Source organism: Bemisia tabaci, chromosome 2 (assembly GCF_918797505.1).
Source record: "Bemisia tabaci chromosome 2, PGI_BMITA_v3".
NCBI lineage: Eukaryota > Metazoa > Arthropoda > Insecta > Hemiptera > Aleyrodidae > Bemisia > Bemisia tabaci.
In genome coordinates this window covers 7949003-7967083 of record NC_092794.1, presented here as the reverse complement: position 1 = coordinate 7967083, position 18081 = coordinate 7949003, and the positions used below count along the sequence as shown (strand labels likewise).

General features: G+C 38.9%; 1 protein-coding gene across 1 annotated transcript; it reads left to right on the top strand.

Annotated features, from left to right (window-relative positions):
* The first annotated feature begins 6138 nt into the window (after positions 1-6138).
* LOC109032871 (uncharacterized) lies at positions 6139-17762 on the top strand. The gene is made up of 3 exons (XM_019045195.2): positions 6139-6294; positions 11250-11376; positions 16565-17762. Exons 1-3 carry the CDS (start codon positions 6277-6279, stop codon positions 16996-16998), a joined length of 579 nt encoding a protein of 192 aa, XP_018900740.1. The 5' UTR covers positions 6139-6276; the 3' UTR covers positions 16999-17762.
* Positions 17763-18081: the final 319 nt, after the last annotated feature.

Here is an 18081-nt window from a genome sequence, read left to right as displayed (position 1 = left end):
GTTTGTATGACATTTTTTCACATTTTAGTAGCTTCAACCTCCAGTCCTAACATGTTTCTGCGCACCCATATAACACGCGGTGGCGGCACTCTTTATTAGAAGCCACTTACCTCCTCTCAGTATTTTTGTCGTGCTGAGCAAAAAACGCATAACTCAAATAACCAGTGGCGTGGCGTGAACAATCGATTATCGATATTTTCCCCAATTGAAGCTATGGTAAATAATCGATTATTAAGGTGTTCGTTACGAACACCCTATTTATCGATTCTTTTCCATAGGTTTATACGGCAGATCGATCGATATATCGCAAAGCACGCCACGCCACTGCAAATAACAAAAAAGAAGTTATTTGGAAAGCACGGCAGATTTGACCCAGCGAAGCGTTGTTACTGAACTCCCGCTGAGTGAGCCGTTGTTTTTAGCCAATCTGGCTGATGGACGTATTTCTGCCAAACGGAACTATATACATTACGACATGAGCCCTGTTATGCATGTATTCTTATGGGTCTCAGGGCTGATGTCTTAATGCACATAGTTCCGTTTGGCAGAAATACGTCCTAACTATCTACGAGTAGCAAGCTCTGCTTATCTCGGAACCAGTGGCGATCCTCGTAAATTGGCGACATTCTTTCTCTTCCATTTAAATCCATTAAAAAGAATCGATTCTAGGCGCGGCAACCAGTTTCGATAGATATCGATTCTCTCACATGCGTTAGAATGGAAGAATTCTCGTACATGTCGCAACTTGGGAAAATCTTCAAATTGCAGAACCCTCTCGATAGGTTTTTTCATTTACTTTACCGTTCTCGCTTACGCAGAGTTTTATTTTAACGCACCATGTATAAAAACAGAACAACTAAAAGACAACTTTGAGCAGTGGCAATTCTTAAAAGTTGGCAACACTGTTTATCCTCCAATTAAATGCATAAAAAATCTCTTGGTGAGGCAGCTTGCCTCACCTAACATCGATATTTTAAATGGATTTAAATAGAGGGAAAACAGTAAACAGGGTGTTCGTAACGAACACCTTAATAATCGATTCTTTATCAAGGCTTCAAGTGGGGAAGCGATAATCGATCATTCACGCCTCGCGACTGGAGGCATTATAGTATATTTTCCTACATCAAAATGTGTTCATAATATGCTGGACAAATCAAAATGTACCAAAATCGAATCGTAAATGAGAGATTAAAGCTCATTGTCGGCATTAAAATTAGTGAAATTTATGTTCATTCAAAGTACCTACTCGCAAACAAATGCAAAATCAACATGTGAGTCGTCAACTGAAACTAATTTGGGTTTCATTTTGTTTCCTACCTTCACTGCAGGCCTCCTATCCAGATTGCGCCACTTAGCGCCATTAAAAAAGTTTTTTGCTGGTAGCTATCGCTCAACTCAAATATATCCTCAGAGACTTTAACGATAGGATAGAAAAAAAAGAGGTCAACATTTAGGATTTTTACTATAACACTGAGAAAGCGGTAGTTTGTGGATGTTTTCGGGCTGAATCTTTTCCACCTCACCTAAAATCGATATTTTTCACGAATTAAAATGGAGGAAAAACAGTGTTGCCAACTTTCAAAATTGCCACTGATGCAAGCCCTATAATACGTAGACACTTTCACTGAGAAAAAGTTATGGCTTACAAACCAATTATTGTTTCATATGGAACACCATTAATAGTTGTATATGAACTAATGATTATCAGTCTGTGAACCATACTGGGGTAGCTCTTACCATAGTATGGTATATACCATAACTAAAGTATAAATGTACTATTATTATGTGTATGTTGCTTTCACTACTATTAGTAGAATCGGTTTCTGTTAAACGGGCGTAAGTCCACAAATCCAAATTTTTCAGGAGAGGCAAAAAACTGATTTTCTCGTTATGCAGGACACCACTAAATTTCAAAAAAGGGTTCAAAGGTTGTATAAACACCCGTTTAAAAGTTCTGAAATGTTTTTTTGGCTCAGAAAAATGTTAGTACCCTTTTAGGCTAATTTTAAGTTTCGGACTTACGCCCTTATACCAGAAAACGAAGGATGACTGAGACAGTTTCAAGCCAAAAAACTAATATTAAAGTAAGTTTGAAAAATGTAGCACATGGTTTTTTTCTTTTATATAGCATAGGGAGTTATTATATGTTTTTAAATTTATTTAAAGGCCTAAATTTTCTAGAATTACTCCTATTTTTCCAAAATTAATGAAGGTGACATGGGATATTTTCATTTAAAAAAGTGTTGAAACCAAGTTTTCAAATTTCAATCATGTATTTTTGTTATCAATTTCAATTTGCCCTTCGCATTCACGTGTGCTGTGCCTTCCAATCTTGCTTTTTTCACAATATTTCTTTTGTACTTCTCAGGATTGTTCTTCTTTACAGGTGTAGGAGGAAGACTTATATCCGTATCACTCATTTTTATTGCTTTCCACAAACAATTTGAAAAAACGAGAAGTTAACACGAAATAACAGAAGATAAACTTCGCGCTGATTTTAGGTTATGTTGATGTTTTGCGTGGAGATCAAAGACATAAAGACGGAGCGCTCGTATCTAGAGTCCCTTTATACCCAGAGTTAAGACAACTCACTTTTGGTTGGGCTGAAAGTGGCCTAAAAAAAAATCCAATTCTGATTGGTTCTCGCTCATGGAGGCCGAAACGAGTGCACCAAGATGGCGGTACCTCGAATGTGAACAAGAATAATGAAAATATTACCTGATTGTGGTTTATCAAGAGTAAATTTTTATTTCCATCGGTCTAAAATGAAAATAGATTAAGAAATTATTCACAAACCAATCTAATTTTCGTTTTAATTGATCAATTTGTTGATGTTGTTGTTTTTGTGTGACAGACATCGCAGGATTCCTGATCCTTATCCCTCAATATCGTTCGTTTGGGTGCACTCGTTTCGGCCTCCATGGCCAGCCAAGGCCGGCTGCCAGTCAGCTGATAATCGAGTTGTCTTAACTCTGGGTATAAAGGGACTTTACTCGTATCTAAAAGCACGGGGAAAAAGTGAAGCTAGGTTCGGCGCTGCGCGCTTGTGTGAGTGTGTAAATGAGCGCGGGAATCCATGGCGGCAAACGGAAATTTGATTTGAACTTGTCCTCTTGATTTTTGCACATTTCTTCTTTGAAACGTATTTTAAATTCCTAAAACGAATATACTAAGAAAGTTCGGTCTGCGTCCTAATATAATACACCTACTTTTGCTCGGTAACAGGCAGTAATCTCAGATAAAGTTACTTTTTCTTCTGCTCATGGTGGTTCTGCAGGTTCAAACAGGCCGTTACAGTTCTAGATCAACGTTACTCCCAAATGAAATTAATCGGTCGACGACGGACTGAAACTAACCTAAAGTTAAAAAAATATGAGTGTGTACCTGAATTTGGGCAAAAATCAGCCTAAAATACTTTGTTTCCGCAATTTTATTTATTAGTTCCCGCCCTACATTTGAATTCAAACTTGTCCCGATTTCGCCGCCAATCCTCTAGCCAATAGTAGAGGTGATTGAAAAGAAGCTCTAGAAGCTTCACTTTTTGCTTTTAGTGCTCCGTCTTTATGTCTTTGGTGGAGATTGATGACTGTTTTGTTTACTGAACTCATGTTGCCAGTTTTCAACACCGCGCCGGTGCTGCTCTTTCACTTTTTCTTGGAAAGAGTCACAAGTCCAACCATTTTAATGGCGCATTTATTTTTGCTGCCAAATATATTTCTGGTAAAAGGGCAGGAGTCCTGGACATCTGCCCTTATGCAAGAAATTGGAAATTCCGCCCCCCCCCCCCTATTCCACAGGCTTCTATACATAGGACTTCCGCCATCTTTTCAGAAAATGTGTATGTACCCTAAAGGAGGCTGAAAATGCAAAAAAAACGATTTTGAAATTTTTGGACTTACGCCCGTATAACAGAAACCGATTCAGTGTTCCATATGAGCCACTAATTGGTTTATAAGCCATAGATTTTTCCTCGTGCATTATAGTTACGCCACGGAAAATTTGTATGTATATCGATTCATATTAATTGATATCATTGGAAAAGATTATGTCATTGTCATTGTTTGGATCCAACTCGAAACGAAGAGCGAAGAATCCTTACAGTACCGTTATCACTAACAGCGTCTATGCGCGGTTCTTGCTAATCAGTGGCGTAGCGTGCTTTGCGATATATCGATTAATCTGCCATTTAAACCTATGGAAAAGGATCGATAAACAGGGTGTTCGCAACGAACACCTTAATAATCGATTCTTTACCATAGCTTCAAATGGGGGAACATCGATAATCGATGATTCACGCCTCGCGACTGTTGCTAATCACAGCAAGATATTGGTTGCTACAAGCTGTGCATCTCAATAAATTCATATTGAAATGAGTGACAGCTACATTGTGTATTGAGTATCCTTGAGGGCCTGTACTTCTCGACCGTAATTGGGATATAAATTGGTGGTCAGCGCCACGACAGAAACCGCTCGAGATCATTTAATTGATTAAATGACTTACCTGGATAATACGCGTTATAAGTCGCCGTGGAAGCAGGCCAGTTGCGGTTTTAGCGCAGTACACACATTAAAATCATAGGGCGTATTCCTCCATCGTCTTCATCTTCCATTGTCTCTCTTGAATCGACATTTCAAGGGGGGAGTAAAAATAACAAAATGATATCAAATTTGTTTAATTATTCTCGATATTTTCCATATGTGTTTTGGAAAATTGACATTTAAAATGTGTATCCGGTTTTTGTAACTATTTATATTTTGGGGTAAAGAAAGGAGGGTATTGAAAATAAGTCTGTCTTAAAAAAATGAGAGAGAGAAAAATATTTCCAACGATATTCTTGTAATGGTTAGCTTTGTTATCATTGCGTTAACTGATACTGCAGCGCATTGGGTATTTTGTGGTATTTGGGTATTGTAGCCTTTATTTCTAATATACTTAAATCAAAAGTCATCTGGGGTTTACTATACTCAGTTTACTATGCAAAATGTCCTTCTAGTAGGAAAATTAGAGACTTTCGTCACATTTTGGGTCAACGAAGACGTGGAAAACATGTCAAAGTTAATTGCTTTTGTACAGAAGAGAAAGAGTCAAGTTACGCTTCTACAAACGAGAAAAAGTTTGTTTTTAGTCAAAAGAAAAAAAACTCTTTGACGAATTGGACTTTTTTTAGGTATTAAGCGTTCTATTTTTTACTTTTAAAGCTAAACCTACATTCATTGCAGGATTATAAATCACTGAATATTTTAATAACCAAAATTAATCATAAAGATTTGACACTCATTGAATCCTAACTCCTGATATACGTTACATCCCTATTTTTTCGGTGAACAACTAGCAAGAAAAAGAAATCTTACTCATTGCTACTTACTCTTGAACTTAAATTCGCGTTTTCATTAATCCATAGCCGTTCGCACGTTGCCATAATGTTTAAAAAATCGTAATACTCGTACGTCGGAGCTGTACAGGTCCCAAGGAAGGGGTAATGTTTTAGTAGAGAATTTTTTACATCTAAAAACTTTTATTTTGACCCAAATAATCGACCCCGCGATTTATCTTACACGAATCTCTTTACTGCCGTGCCGAGGGAAAACGCCGTATAAACATTCGAATGTTGCCAAATTTACCCCCGGGAAATACCTATTTTATGAGAAAAGTTATGAATATTTTCCCTTGAAATTTTCAGACTTATAAGATCAAATTACGAACGAAATCCTCTGAAAAATCGGAAAAGAAATATTCAAAAATTTTCCTGGAAATGTGTCATTTGTCGAAGGCAATTTGGCGACACTTGGTGGGTCATACGACGTTCTCCCTTATCGCGGCAGTTCAGTTTAATGGCGCGCAAACTAGGCGACGTTGTTGCGCTAATATTGGGCAAACTTTTAGATGGTAGCGACTTTGATTGGGGCCAAAGGCAAGGGAACGTCGAGATAGCAAAGTAAATGTGGGGCCGCTTCTGGTTTTAATAATAATTATATTTGTCAAGGTCAGTGTACGCTACTACAGAGCGGAGCGGCTTTGTATCTTCGGAGGAAGGGGAGGGGGTGTGACGGAGGGGGCGGATAAGAAGTGTGGTCGCCACTAAGACCCCCGCGACCCAAGTTGCTAATCAGTGCGATAAAATCAGCATAATTTGGACCGAGCCACGTGAAATAAGTGCCGCTTCTTAGCACAATCAGGCACCCTCGCTCGCGAACATCAATCGGCGGGAGTAACTATAAAACGCATGCTCCGTACACGTTCATTCATAATTTTGTGCTTACTCCACACGTGCAATCATGGAACTCACAAAGCAGGTACTTGTGGAAACTTGATTTCGTGCATGCTTCTGTATTTTTCCGTGAATTTGACAAGGATTATACAACTGGATCGCATTTAGTAAAAAGGAACCAGTGTTATTACAGTGTTTTCAAAATCGTGCAAATTCTTTTTTTTTCTTTCAAAAATACTAAATATATATACAGTATTAAAATTTACACCATTATTTTCCTTTAAAATTAAAATTTTTTTGGTGGAATGCAAAAGCAATTTGCTGTTTTGGGAGATTTTTTAGATACTTCTAGTGGAGTAACATTTTAAGAACACTGTAATTGTGCTGGTTCCTTTTTGCTAAATGCGATCCAACTGTTGCAATTGTCAATTTTAATTTAATTTTTTCACAACTTTTGAGTACATTCAATTTTTTTAAATTTTTCTACTTCGTTTTATTTCCTTTTATTCATTTATTACTTTTTTGCAAGGAGAGTAGAAGTCCGGATGGAGCTGAGGGTACCATATGCTGGTTTTGGTCGTGAAATTTACAAACCTTTAAAATACTGCAGTGTCGTGATGGGATAATTTTTCAAAATAACTTGAGGCCATATTATAGCGTATCATTCTTCAAACACAACGTTATTTTGGGAAACAGAGCAAAGTTTTCGAATAATGAAAAGGTTGGGAAAAATTACTTCCATTACGGTGTGGCACAACACAACAAATTCCTGTTTGAATCTGATGTAATTTAATAGTCATGGAATATGGTCAAATATTCAAGGTATTGAGTGATCGGGAGAAACTTCCTTTTTTATTGCAATATGATGGTCATTCTCTATTTTTTAAAAAATGCAATAAAATGAACTGTTTATAACTGTTTATAATAGCTGGAATTTACAGTTTTAAGGCACGTATCTCATGTTGCTGCGTTAAACGTATTTCCCACATTTTTATTAAATTTTTTTTAAAATTTTTATTTATTAAAAAAAACAATCAAAGTTCATTTCCTATGATTTTTCTCCTAAACACTATGAATATTCTGTGGACGAAATTACGACGATTTAAGTAGAGGACTGACATGTTTCTATTCGCATATACAAATTAAATAGATGAATATATGTTAAAACTTGACAATCGAGAAACGGGTTCTAGGAATCTCACTAACTACATGTTATTTTATAATCCTCATGCAGAGTCAAAGTAGTTTAATCCCCGTTTGCATTAAAAGTTACTGTCTCTACCAAATAGCAGAAATTAGGAAAACTCAGACTCTCTGAAACTACTTCAGCGTTAAAACAAGATAAGAATTAAATGATTTTTAACTTGACTCCATCGTTTGATTTTGGTCTTTCTATTTTTTGCATCCTCTAAATTATATTAATATTAATCATCATAGAAAAAATCCCATTTATGCAATTTGATGGAGGATTAGGCAAGAATTATTTCGATGATCTCTAAAATATTAGGTATCAACGTCAAACGAAATGACACATACGCTGTCTGTCTATGGGACTGGACCCCAAATGTTAAACATAAGCAATTTTAGAGCAAGAAGAGTACCGTGTCTTAAAATTTTGTAACACAGTGTCTTATCCTCTGACCCAGGTCATGCTTGTGGAGTATTTCGATAAATTTTTGCAGTACATTACATTCATGGATGCATTTATTTCACACTAAAATTGCTCATGCAAAAAGGATTTTCGTACCAAACAGTTTAGAAATTTCTTAGCATCTTGCTTTCCTTGACTCTTCCGTTAGCTTTGTAGGTAGACAATAACGCACAGCGGTTTTGGTTTCACTTGAAGATTAAATCGATTTAATCTCACTTTCATCTTCTAATGTAGTTATGCCTAGTTAATTGCATCATATGAACGAAAGGAAATGACTCAGCGAAAATTCTGTCTTTTCTTACGATTTTCTATAGATCTTTCATGACAGATTCAAATGTGGTTTATGAACCGCAGCACCAAGGAACGACTGACAATATCGATGAATCCTCTGAATAAACGCAATTGACTAAAACTGAGTCAGATTCATTATTAGACTTAGAGTGAACACTGATCGGATTGAATTCTAAATATGAGATCCAACTATGAATTTTTTAAAATTAAGGATGGAAAGTTATTATTTGTGACGGAGTTAGACAAAGGGGCCCTCAAAAAAGAAAATTAATAAAATAAAAAACTTCTTACAGCAGTTTTTGCTTGCGCAAAAGAGAAATCTTGTACCAAAGGAGCGAGTCTTCGATGTAACTATACAACAGCTTAAGAGGGAACGGGGACATTCTGCATTAGTTGGCGCAAAAAAACTAAAACAATCGGAAAATTCCCCTTTAATAGAATTTTTATTTTTATTTTTTATTTTTTAAAGCACGGTCAATGTTTGCATGCACGGTTGCTTGTTTTAAAAGCGACGAATTTCAAAAACCTATAACAGCAATAAAACATTCCAAACTGTACCATCAAATCTTGGTGTTAAGTTCCTAAGAGTATGAAAAAGACGTTTAGCAACTGAAACTAAAAATCCATATTTCTGGCTCCATACTAGTTCACCGCACTGAAAAACTGAAGTTTCCAACCTAAAAGCCCTTTTGCCTGGCGACTCAATCACATGCATCAAAAGAAAGGCAACGTTTGAAAATTCATGCGCTCGTAATGGTGTTCCTCCTCAGTGCAGTATTGCATCGATGCTGCCGTGCTAAAAAAAACGGCGTATGAGCCTACAGGCGTTGCCAAAATTCCTCTTTCAAATCACTAATTTTCAGGAAAATTTTTGAATGTATTTCTGCCAATTTCTCAAATAATTTTGTTTGTAATTTGATCTAAAGTGTCTGAAATTTTCAAAGAAAAATAATCATAATTTTCTTCAAAAATAAACATTGTATCGAAGGAAATTTGGCAACTCTCGAATGCTCATACGGCGTTCTTTCTCAGCACGGCAGTATTGTATGGTGAAAGTGCAAAAACGAGTAAGTCGGTTTGTGACATTGCAAAATCCCACTTCCTGTCTTACTTCATTTTTGAAGTGGAAAATTACTCCAAGTCTTTTCTTCAAAACTTTCCTGATTTAAGCGATGGTGTTGGTTCGTTTTTCCTCGATAAAATAAAACAGGAAAGGAGACTTTGAAACGCAGCAAACGCGTTTTTGCAGTTTCGCCGTCAACATATCCTTGGATTTGGAGGACCAGTCTCCCCTTTTGTATGAGCGTCTACGACGATCGTGACGTATGCAAAATGAGATTGGGGGCTTCGCTCACCGAACTTGGGCTACGGGACATTCTCTAATTGGCGAGGCTGCTCCACCTCCAAGAAAAACACCGTATGGACCTTCAGGTGTCGCCAAATTTCCTTTGATAAAACACAATTTTTAGGGAAAGCTGTAAATATTTTTCTTCCAATTCTTCAGACAATTTTGTCCGTTATAATATCTAAAACATCTGTAAAATTTCAAGGAGGAATATGCACTAAATTCCTCCAAAACATACTTTACACCCGCGAAAATTTGGCAACATTGGAATGTTCTTATGGCGTTTTTTCTTGACACAGCAATGCCAGCATGTGCCATCATTCCGTCGCCCTTCTGAAGTCTGGTCTTTTCACAGTTTCCACGTGGGCCCTATTTTACATATGAATCCATGCTTTCTGGGGCTCATGGAAAAATTGCGATAACGCCCTTACGTCCGAGGAGCGAAGATTTGAATGTGCGCAAAACAATCTATGTACATCTAGGAATGCTACCTAGCTCAGAATCGATTATTTACAATGCATTTAAATGGAGGAGAATCAGTGTTACCAATTCGCTAGAATCGTCACTGTAACGGAGAGGGGCTTGGAGAACAAGGCGCATAAGTGCAATTTTTGCTATTCCGAGAAATACAAGTTTGAAGTTTCAAAATAACATGGATCCTCATGGCGAAAAGAAAGTTCGACCTGGCTTTTTGATGCTACGAAATTGGAATTTGGGAGCAATTTTTCACAGAATATGCACTAAGACTAGTTTTATTTGAAAGCATTAATATCTCAATTTTTTCAAAAACAGCACTTATGCGCCTCCTTCAAGCCCCTCAACTGCCTGGATATGCGGTTTTTGCTCAGCGCGGCATCACGTCCATTTCGTCTGCGTCTGTCATTCGTCGAGCTCGTCGCATGTCACTCATAAAAGAACGACCTTCAGTGCTCCAACGCCATGCACACTCGATGTCTTTGTTGACCATTAAGTGTCAGTAAGTTCCCTTACGAAATCTGTGTCGCTCTAAAATTTACATTTACATTTACCTTTACTCAGCCGCCTTCCTCTTCCCCCCTCCCCCTCTCCCTCCCCATCCTCGGTCGTTCTGAATTATTATGGGTCCTCTGCAGGCACATCGTTGGGCGCGCATCGGTGTCATGTACATTTCAATTGTAAATTCATGTATCACTCGTTCCGTGGGTCCATTTCCGCTCAGCCTGGCAAGGTGCTTTCGTCGCTTCTCTGACGTGAGGGCGTAAGTACTTTCAAAGATGAGCCCTACTGTTCATATGACGTCTTGCTTTTCGAGGCTTGTGTGAGAATGCAGTGACATCCTTACGCCAGAGGAGTGAAGCTTTGTCTTATTGCGTCCACGATGAGAAAAATCGGGTTCATTGTTGCAAGAAAACAGTTTTCCTTTGAGGTCTTGTGTTGCGCAGCTGAAAGCACTTAAATAGTCTCCTTCGGAAACCGCGTATTTTGGTTTGCAACGTCGTGGACTTCTTTTTATACTCTATTTTTTAGTTGAAAGAACGACGATTCGCTCTTTTGGCGTGGCTAGTATTGTCTTCAGCGCAACCAGGAACTGTCGGAGGAACGTTACTCATAATAATTGCTGTTATGATGAGCCTGATGTTTGTCAGTGCAAAAGTGTCTTCAAAGACTCGTTTAATTTGTCCCAAGCCCTTTGGATCTGATTTTTTTCATTTTACTAATACAACTTTAACCTATATTCCCTCCAAACTTATGACTTCATTAAAATGTGTTTCAGGCGATATACTTAACTGCTCTTGCAGCAACCTTCTGCATTCTCTCAGTTGAAGCTGAGGAAAAGATCGAGAAGAAATCGGCCGAAACAGAAACCAAAAACGATCTTCAGCCGGAGGCTTCAGCACGATGTAAGTAACCAAATCATGATTCAATCATGAACTTTAAGATGTCTGAAGAGATTTCCATCTTTTGAAAAAAATAAATTATTCTTTAAATCTTAGATACTAGGCAGAAAATGATGCATAGAGAAGTTTCATTCAATACGCATCTTGTACCAAACGATAGCTGAACTGCATTTTGCCGAACGGAACTGATACTGTTCCCATGCTATTACAATTTTGCAATTTGTTTTCACTTGCGAGTGAACCCTGTGCATTTAAAAAAAATCTATTTTTATTTTGAAAAACATAAATAATGCAGGAAAATAATCCTGTGAATTTCAATTATCGATCTGCTTTTCTTTAATTTAATGTAAACCAATAAAAACACAGTTTTAGGAACACCGTAAATCTATAAAGTTCTAGTTCTGCAGAATGCACTCTAGCCAATATATCATTGCACCCTCTTAAAATCAATTAAAATGTATTTCTTTCATATTATTGAAATACACCAAAGATGCTGCAAATTTCAAAACGGATGAGCTTTTCATGATACAACCAGTACCATTGTCATCATCAAAGGCGTTCATGTCTTTTCTCAGGAACATATAAAATTATTACAACATAATTAAATGGTAATGATGAAATTTGTAGACTTGGATTTGAGATTTGGAGTGAAATAACGAAATCATACCATTGTTACAAGTATAATGGTGTGGAGGTGTTTGTCAATAGGTCAATAGGTCAGTTGCGCTGGTCTCTAAATCGTGTTTTTATGCTTGATTCTTGTAGATTTACTAAAAATAATGAGATCTGTCCACACAGTAGCTTCTTACGACCAATATCAACCGAGATATCGCGCTTTGAAAAATTCGGTTTATTACGTCATCCACCGCGGTAGTGACACCCTTGTATTTCACCTTACTGTCATCAGTCAGGCAAATACACATTTGCACTGGTTACTCAACATGTAACTCGGATGAAAGCAAAGTTGAAAAAACCAAGGGTGTAATGAACCGAATTTTTCAAAGCGCGATACCTCGGTTAATATTGATCGTAGGAAGCTGCTGTTTAGACAGATCTTATTATTTTTAGTCACAGGAATCGAGCGTCTAAATACGATTCTGTGACCAGTGCAACTGACCCATTCTATGGAGAAGGAAAATGAAATTTCACAACGGTGCACGCCCGATGGCTCTTTCCTGCTGAATTCGATGAATTTGTTTCCCTTTCTCTTCCATCGTGTTTCCTCCTCACAAAGCAAAGATTGGTAAACCCGGCTATGAGGCTTAATAAGGCAAGCAAAGAAGGATAATTGAATGGACCTTCATTTTGCGTCATTTCCAAGGATGACACTTCTTTACTGGAAGAGATTCCGTGCTAGACGTCATCACTTCCCCTCCGACTTCCTCAAACGGAAATTGTGAAAGGAGCACCCACTAAGCGCCAAGTTCATTATACACAAATTTTGCGTTGTTGCCAGGTCGTTTAGAGTAATCATGAGGTATTAATTTCTGGAGAGGATGAGGTTACATAGGAAAATCTGACATCGCAGCTCGTAGAATTATGCTCCAGTCGTAAACTTAATTAGCCGAGACTACCAAACGATTTTTTTTTTTGGGCTGACCATCATGCACACCATTAAGAGGATGTCATTGAGCTGAAGCAAATCGATTAAAATATTCAAGAAAACCCGACCATCCTTCAAACTTGAAATAATTTGATTTTTTTCATTTTTAAGCTTTAAGAGAGATGCGTGATGTACACAACTGTCGTAAATTCAGTCGAACAGAGCTTCGTCTGATTTTCAAGGAAAATGAGTTACGGGTGATTTTAAGCTCGACAAATACATCACACTCTTCTTTCCAAGAAAAAAAAACTCACGATTTAAATCTAATATTCTAATAATGGACTCAAAGGTATTACACATATGCACTGAGTGACATGCAAGAAGAGAGCGCTGAGCTTCAAAACGGGTCTTGGTTCTTTTTTGCTTAACTCAATCCAACTGATTCCTAAAACTGATCTCGGACAAAAATGGTGAGTTGCATGCAAGACAAACCAACGGGAGAATGAAAAGCAGGGTAACCGCCCTGATTTTGAACTGATTCAACCGACATTAGACACCGCGGAAGACGCCCCTAAGTTCAGTACGTTCCGGCAAAAACCTGCTAAACCACACGAGGGGATCACCAAGGTGGCAAATTGCCGGAATCACTTCAGAGACTTTAACGCCTGTATAGAAAAGTAGGTGTACCGAGAGATGCGAGTTGCTTGACGCATGGATACCTTATTATTTGAAAACCAGGGGGCTACGCCCCCTGACTGCTACGCGGCCGACTTCTCAGAGCCGCTTCGCGCCCTCTAAGGTCCTCTTTGTGGACCTCTTGTTCGTTACTTTAGCATGAAATAAAAGAAAAATCTAAAAAAAACAATTCATCTGCTTAATTATATCAGTGTAATCAGCACTAGCCGCGCGTGCGCCAATTTGGAGAAGCAGTTACGCGATTTTGGGAAACAAATACATGCTCGTAACGGAGCTCGTCAAGTGGTTTGACCAGCGGGCTGATTGTTGAAATGTATAGGCAAAGCGATGGATGAAGAAGACATAGGGAGTATGGAGCGATCACATTGGTTGCAATGGGTGGTTTCGATGGACAAAGGGAGAAAATGATGGAAGAACTATAGGGTCTCCCGTGAGTTGCCGTTAGTTAGCCTATTCCCTTCCTCCTTTGTCCATTGGAACCAGCCGCTTCCACCAATAGGATTCCTCCATATCGTCACTTTCCGGCCAAAGTGTAACAAGCGCCATGTGACATTTCAAAATTTCCGCAGCCATTTCAATTTTTTACGGAGAATTTGTTCAAAAAAGCTGTCCGAAAATTTCACTGAATTTCCTTCGTGCTGCCGATGAGATTCAGTGAAATTTTCAAACAGATTCAACCAACAATTTCTCCATAAAAAAATAAAATGGCGGCGAAAATTTTGAAACGTCGCATGGCGCTTGTGATACTTTGGACGGGAAGTGACGATATCCCTTTTGTTTTCTTTGTCTATAGTTTTGTCTATCATCCTCAACGATAAGCCCGCAGCCGTATGAACGCCTTTAAACGAGCTAAAATTCGATAATTTTTCCTCTCCGTGTAAGGCCCTCTTTTCCGAATCCATTTGGCAGAGACTCAAAAAGCGTCTCGGCCGAGACATTCCGTCATGCGACAAAGCCGCATACGAAGAGCTTCCTAGAGACTAGACTCGCTTGCTGATGCGGGTGGCAGTCGCTGCCGTGCTAAGGAAGAACGCCGTATGAACCTTCATGTGTTGCCAAATTTCCTATGATAGAACGCACATTTCCTGGTAAATTTATGAATATTTTCCTCCCAATTTTTCAGATAACTTAGCTCGCAGTTTTACCTAAAGATTCTGAAAATTTAAATGAAAAATATTTATAACACTTGGAAAAAAAACACATTGTATCTAGAGTCCAGACTCTTAAAAACATCGAAAAGAAAAAGTACTCTTGATTCAATCAGAATCCAGCTTAAATCAAGAACCAAGCCTCTTAATTTAAGCTGATTTCTTTTTGATCCAAGCAAAAATCCAATTGAATCAAGAGTAATTTTTCTTGTCAATGTTTTCAAGATTCTGGAATCTAGATCCAATGTGTTTTTTTTTTCCAGTGAACTTTCTTAAAAAATAAGCATTTTATCTGGGGAAATTCGGCAACTCTAGAATGTTGATACGGCGTTCTTCTTTAGCGCGACAGAGCGGTCAGCGGGCACGGACACTTGGGCAGTCTAGACTGGGCGGATTTCGGGTGTTTTGGGTCGGGGAAATATTGGAAATCTGCCGAGGCGTAACGCGGAGCTTTCATTGTTTCCTGGGTTCGCACGTGGACGCACGCACGGCGCTGGCGGTCGTTTACGGAATGGCGGAGACCCTGGAGGCGGCCGCCGCGACGCGCCCGATCAAGGCCCCCTTAATTTGTTTTCCTCCCGCGACAAAAGGCGCCGGCGCGGCTCGTCCCAAGCCTCGAGGATTTCCTTATCTCGTGAGAAAATCCCCGCACCGGACCTCGCGCATATTCAAATCACTCGGGATTCGGAAAACGCGAGTTCATTTCGGCGTCCAGCACTGCCGGCTGATTCTTGATATTGATAGACAAAGCGATAGATAACGAGGGCTAACCAACAATACCGACTAAGGGGCCATACTGGAAGAAAAAACATACTGGATCTAGAGCCCAGACTCTTGAAAACATTGACAAGAAAAAATACTCTTGATTCAATCAAATTTTTGCTTAAATCAAAAGGAAATCCGCTCAAAGTAAGAGGCTTAGCTCTTGATTTAAGCAAAAAATCGTAGAGTATTTTTTCTTGTCGATGTTTTTAACAGTCTGGACTCTAGATCCGATGTGTTTTTTTTTCCAGTGCGTTCAAGAAGTACGTAACACACTTTTCCCGATTTTTTAGCCCGCGATTTCATAGCGATAATCAGCATGCTACCTCTAGGAAGTATTTTTCTGCAAAAAATATGAAAATAAACAAAAATTCCCTTCTGGTTGAGTTGGGTTGTTTTCGTCGCGCAATCATAGTTGAATCGGTTTCTGTTAGACGGGCGTAAGCCAAAAACACTCATGGGCCCTAGCGTCCTACGTGATCAACGAAAGCCAGGGCTCATGAGTTCTTGGAATTACGCCTCTCTAACAGAAACCGATTCGACTACGCTTGCCTTAAATTTCGCTCCCGTCTTCAGAATCTGTTTCTAGTCAGCGTAAAGAGTACATACTGAAACATAGTGGGCTATAATTCAAGAACCTGACGGATACAGGGTTATTCAAAAGTCACGCATCACTGGCTATAACTTTAGTTCTAATTAAGATATCGATTTCCAGTTTGTGACGTTTTTCCTTACATTGAGAGGGAAACTTTTTAGGTACTTTCCAGTTTTTGACCCCCTCAGGGGGAGGGGGGCGGGGTGCAACTCAAAAATTTCAAATAGCCACCCCCCTAATGGTCAGTGATGCGTGACTTTTGAATAACCCTGTATATTGTGACTGTATATCCTTGTGACAGATACGAGAGTGTAGCATCACTACGGAAAAAAATCACTGTGAGCTAAAAGGAGGTGGTAGAGAGCTAAAATTTAGTAATAATACTTTAATATCGTTTTATTTTTTAACGTTTTGCATCTATATATTTTATTAACCTATCTGTTACAGTCTTTGGCTATGGAGATAATTACGGTAGCGGCTACGGTGGATACGGCAAATACGGCGGATACGGTGGTTACGGCACCGGTTACGGTACAGGATACGGGGGCGGTTACGGAGGTGGTTACGGAGGCGGTTACGGAGGCTACGGTGGTAGCTACGGTGGATACAGAGGTTACCCAGGCTACGGCAGTTACGGCGGTAGCAGCTACTACAACAGGTGGAACCCCAGTTACAACAGGTACGGTGGTTACGGAGGCTATGGAGGCTACGGAGGCTACAACAACTACGGCGGATACGGAAGCGAGTATCTCGGCACCGGCTACGGAGGTGGATACGGTGGATACGGAGGTTACAATGGATATCGTGGAGGATACGGTGGCTATGGTGGCTATGGAAGCAATGGCGGTTACGGAAGTTACGGAGACTACAACAGTTGGTAAAACTAACAGTTTTGACGATATGAACAATTCTTCTCCAGGTCTCTGCGCTACAAGTTGCTATTTACTGCCATTTTTCGCATTCTTCTTAAAAATCATCATGAGGGTAAAACTGATATGTTTGGTCATTTCACATGTGAAAATAAGTATTTCCTCCCCGAAATTGTTTTTAAACTGACGCTTGCAGTCTTTACTAGTCACTATCATCAATGTTCAATCGCTCTCTTTCCTCCTTCTTCCCTCCCCTTATGAATGGTTATTTTAAGAAAGTACTTTGAGATCTCCTATGGAATTACGTCTATGCTTTGTAGACTATTCCAATAAATAGAAAACCTACAAAGATCCGAACCAGAGAATGTAGACAAAGTTTTTTGTTCCTAGCCTCTACATCTACAAACTCACTAAATTATCCACATACATTATGCAGCAGATTTACTCTACATCCTTTGATAAGTCTCACATTCGAAACCCCTCATTAAATATTGAAGCAGGGTCCTCAAGGGGCGATTTTTTTTTCTTTTTTCGTTCTTGCGATTGCCATTCTCACAATCCCTCTATACTCTTGTGAACCACACAGAAATGATCAAAATTCGAACCAAACCTGTGAATCTATATTAGATTTAATTTAACATGCTTTTCACATCGTACTTGTAGCGTTCATCCATCGTTTCATTGCTTTTCTGTGTTCAACATTAGGTTTATTTTTTGTAACGCTATTCCTTTTGTAAATTTTAGTTACCAATTGTGAATAAATTGTCTAATTTATATTTTCCATTGTTATTATTGCCTTCATGCAAAGCGTGTGTCAACATATCGATCATGTGTTTTAATGTAATCAGGGTCAGATTAGCTCTCGGGTAAAAGAGATCGCACGTTGCGGGTTGTATACTTCGTAAATTGAAGGCGGTTTACGTTTCCAAGGAAAGAAAGGGTCCCATGCTCTCACTTTGGGCCCAGGAGATAAAGAAAATCCTGTCTCAGGAGCCTTGGGGCCTCTGTGAAAAGAGTTCTCATGAAAAGCCGAAAAAATCAAAATTCCTGAAGTCCGTAAAAATTTCAGACTCGCAATCAGATTCTCCAAGACTC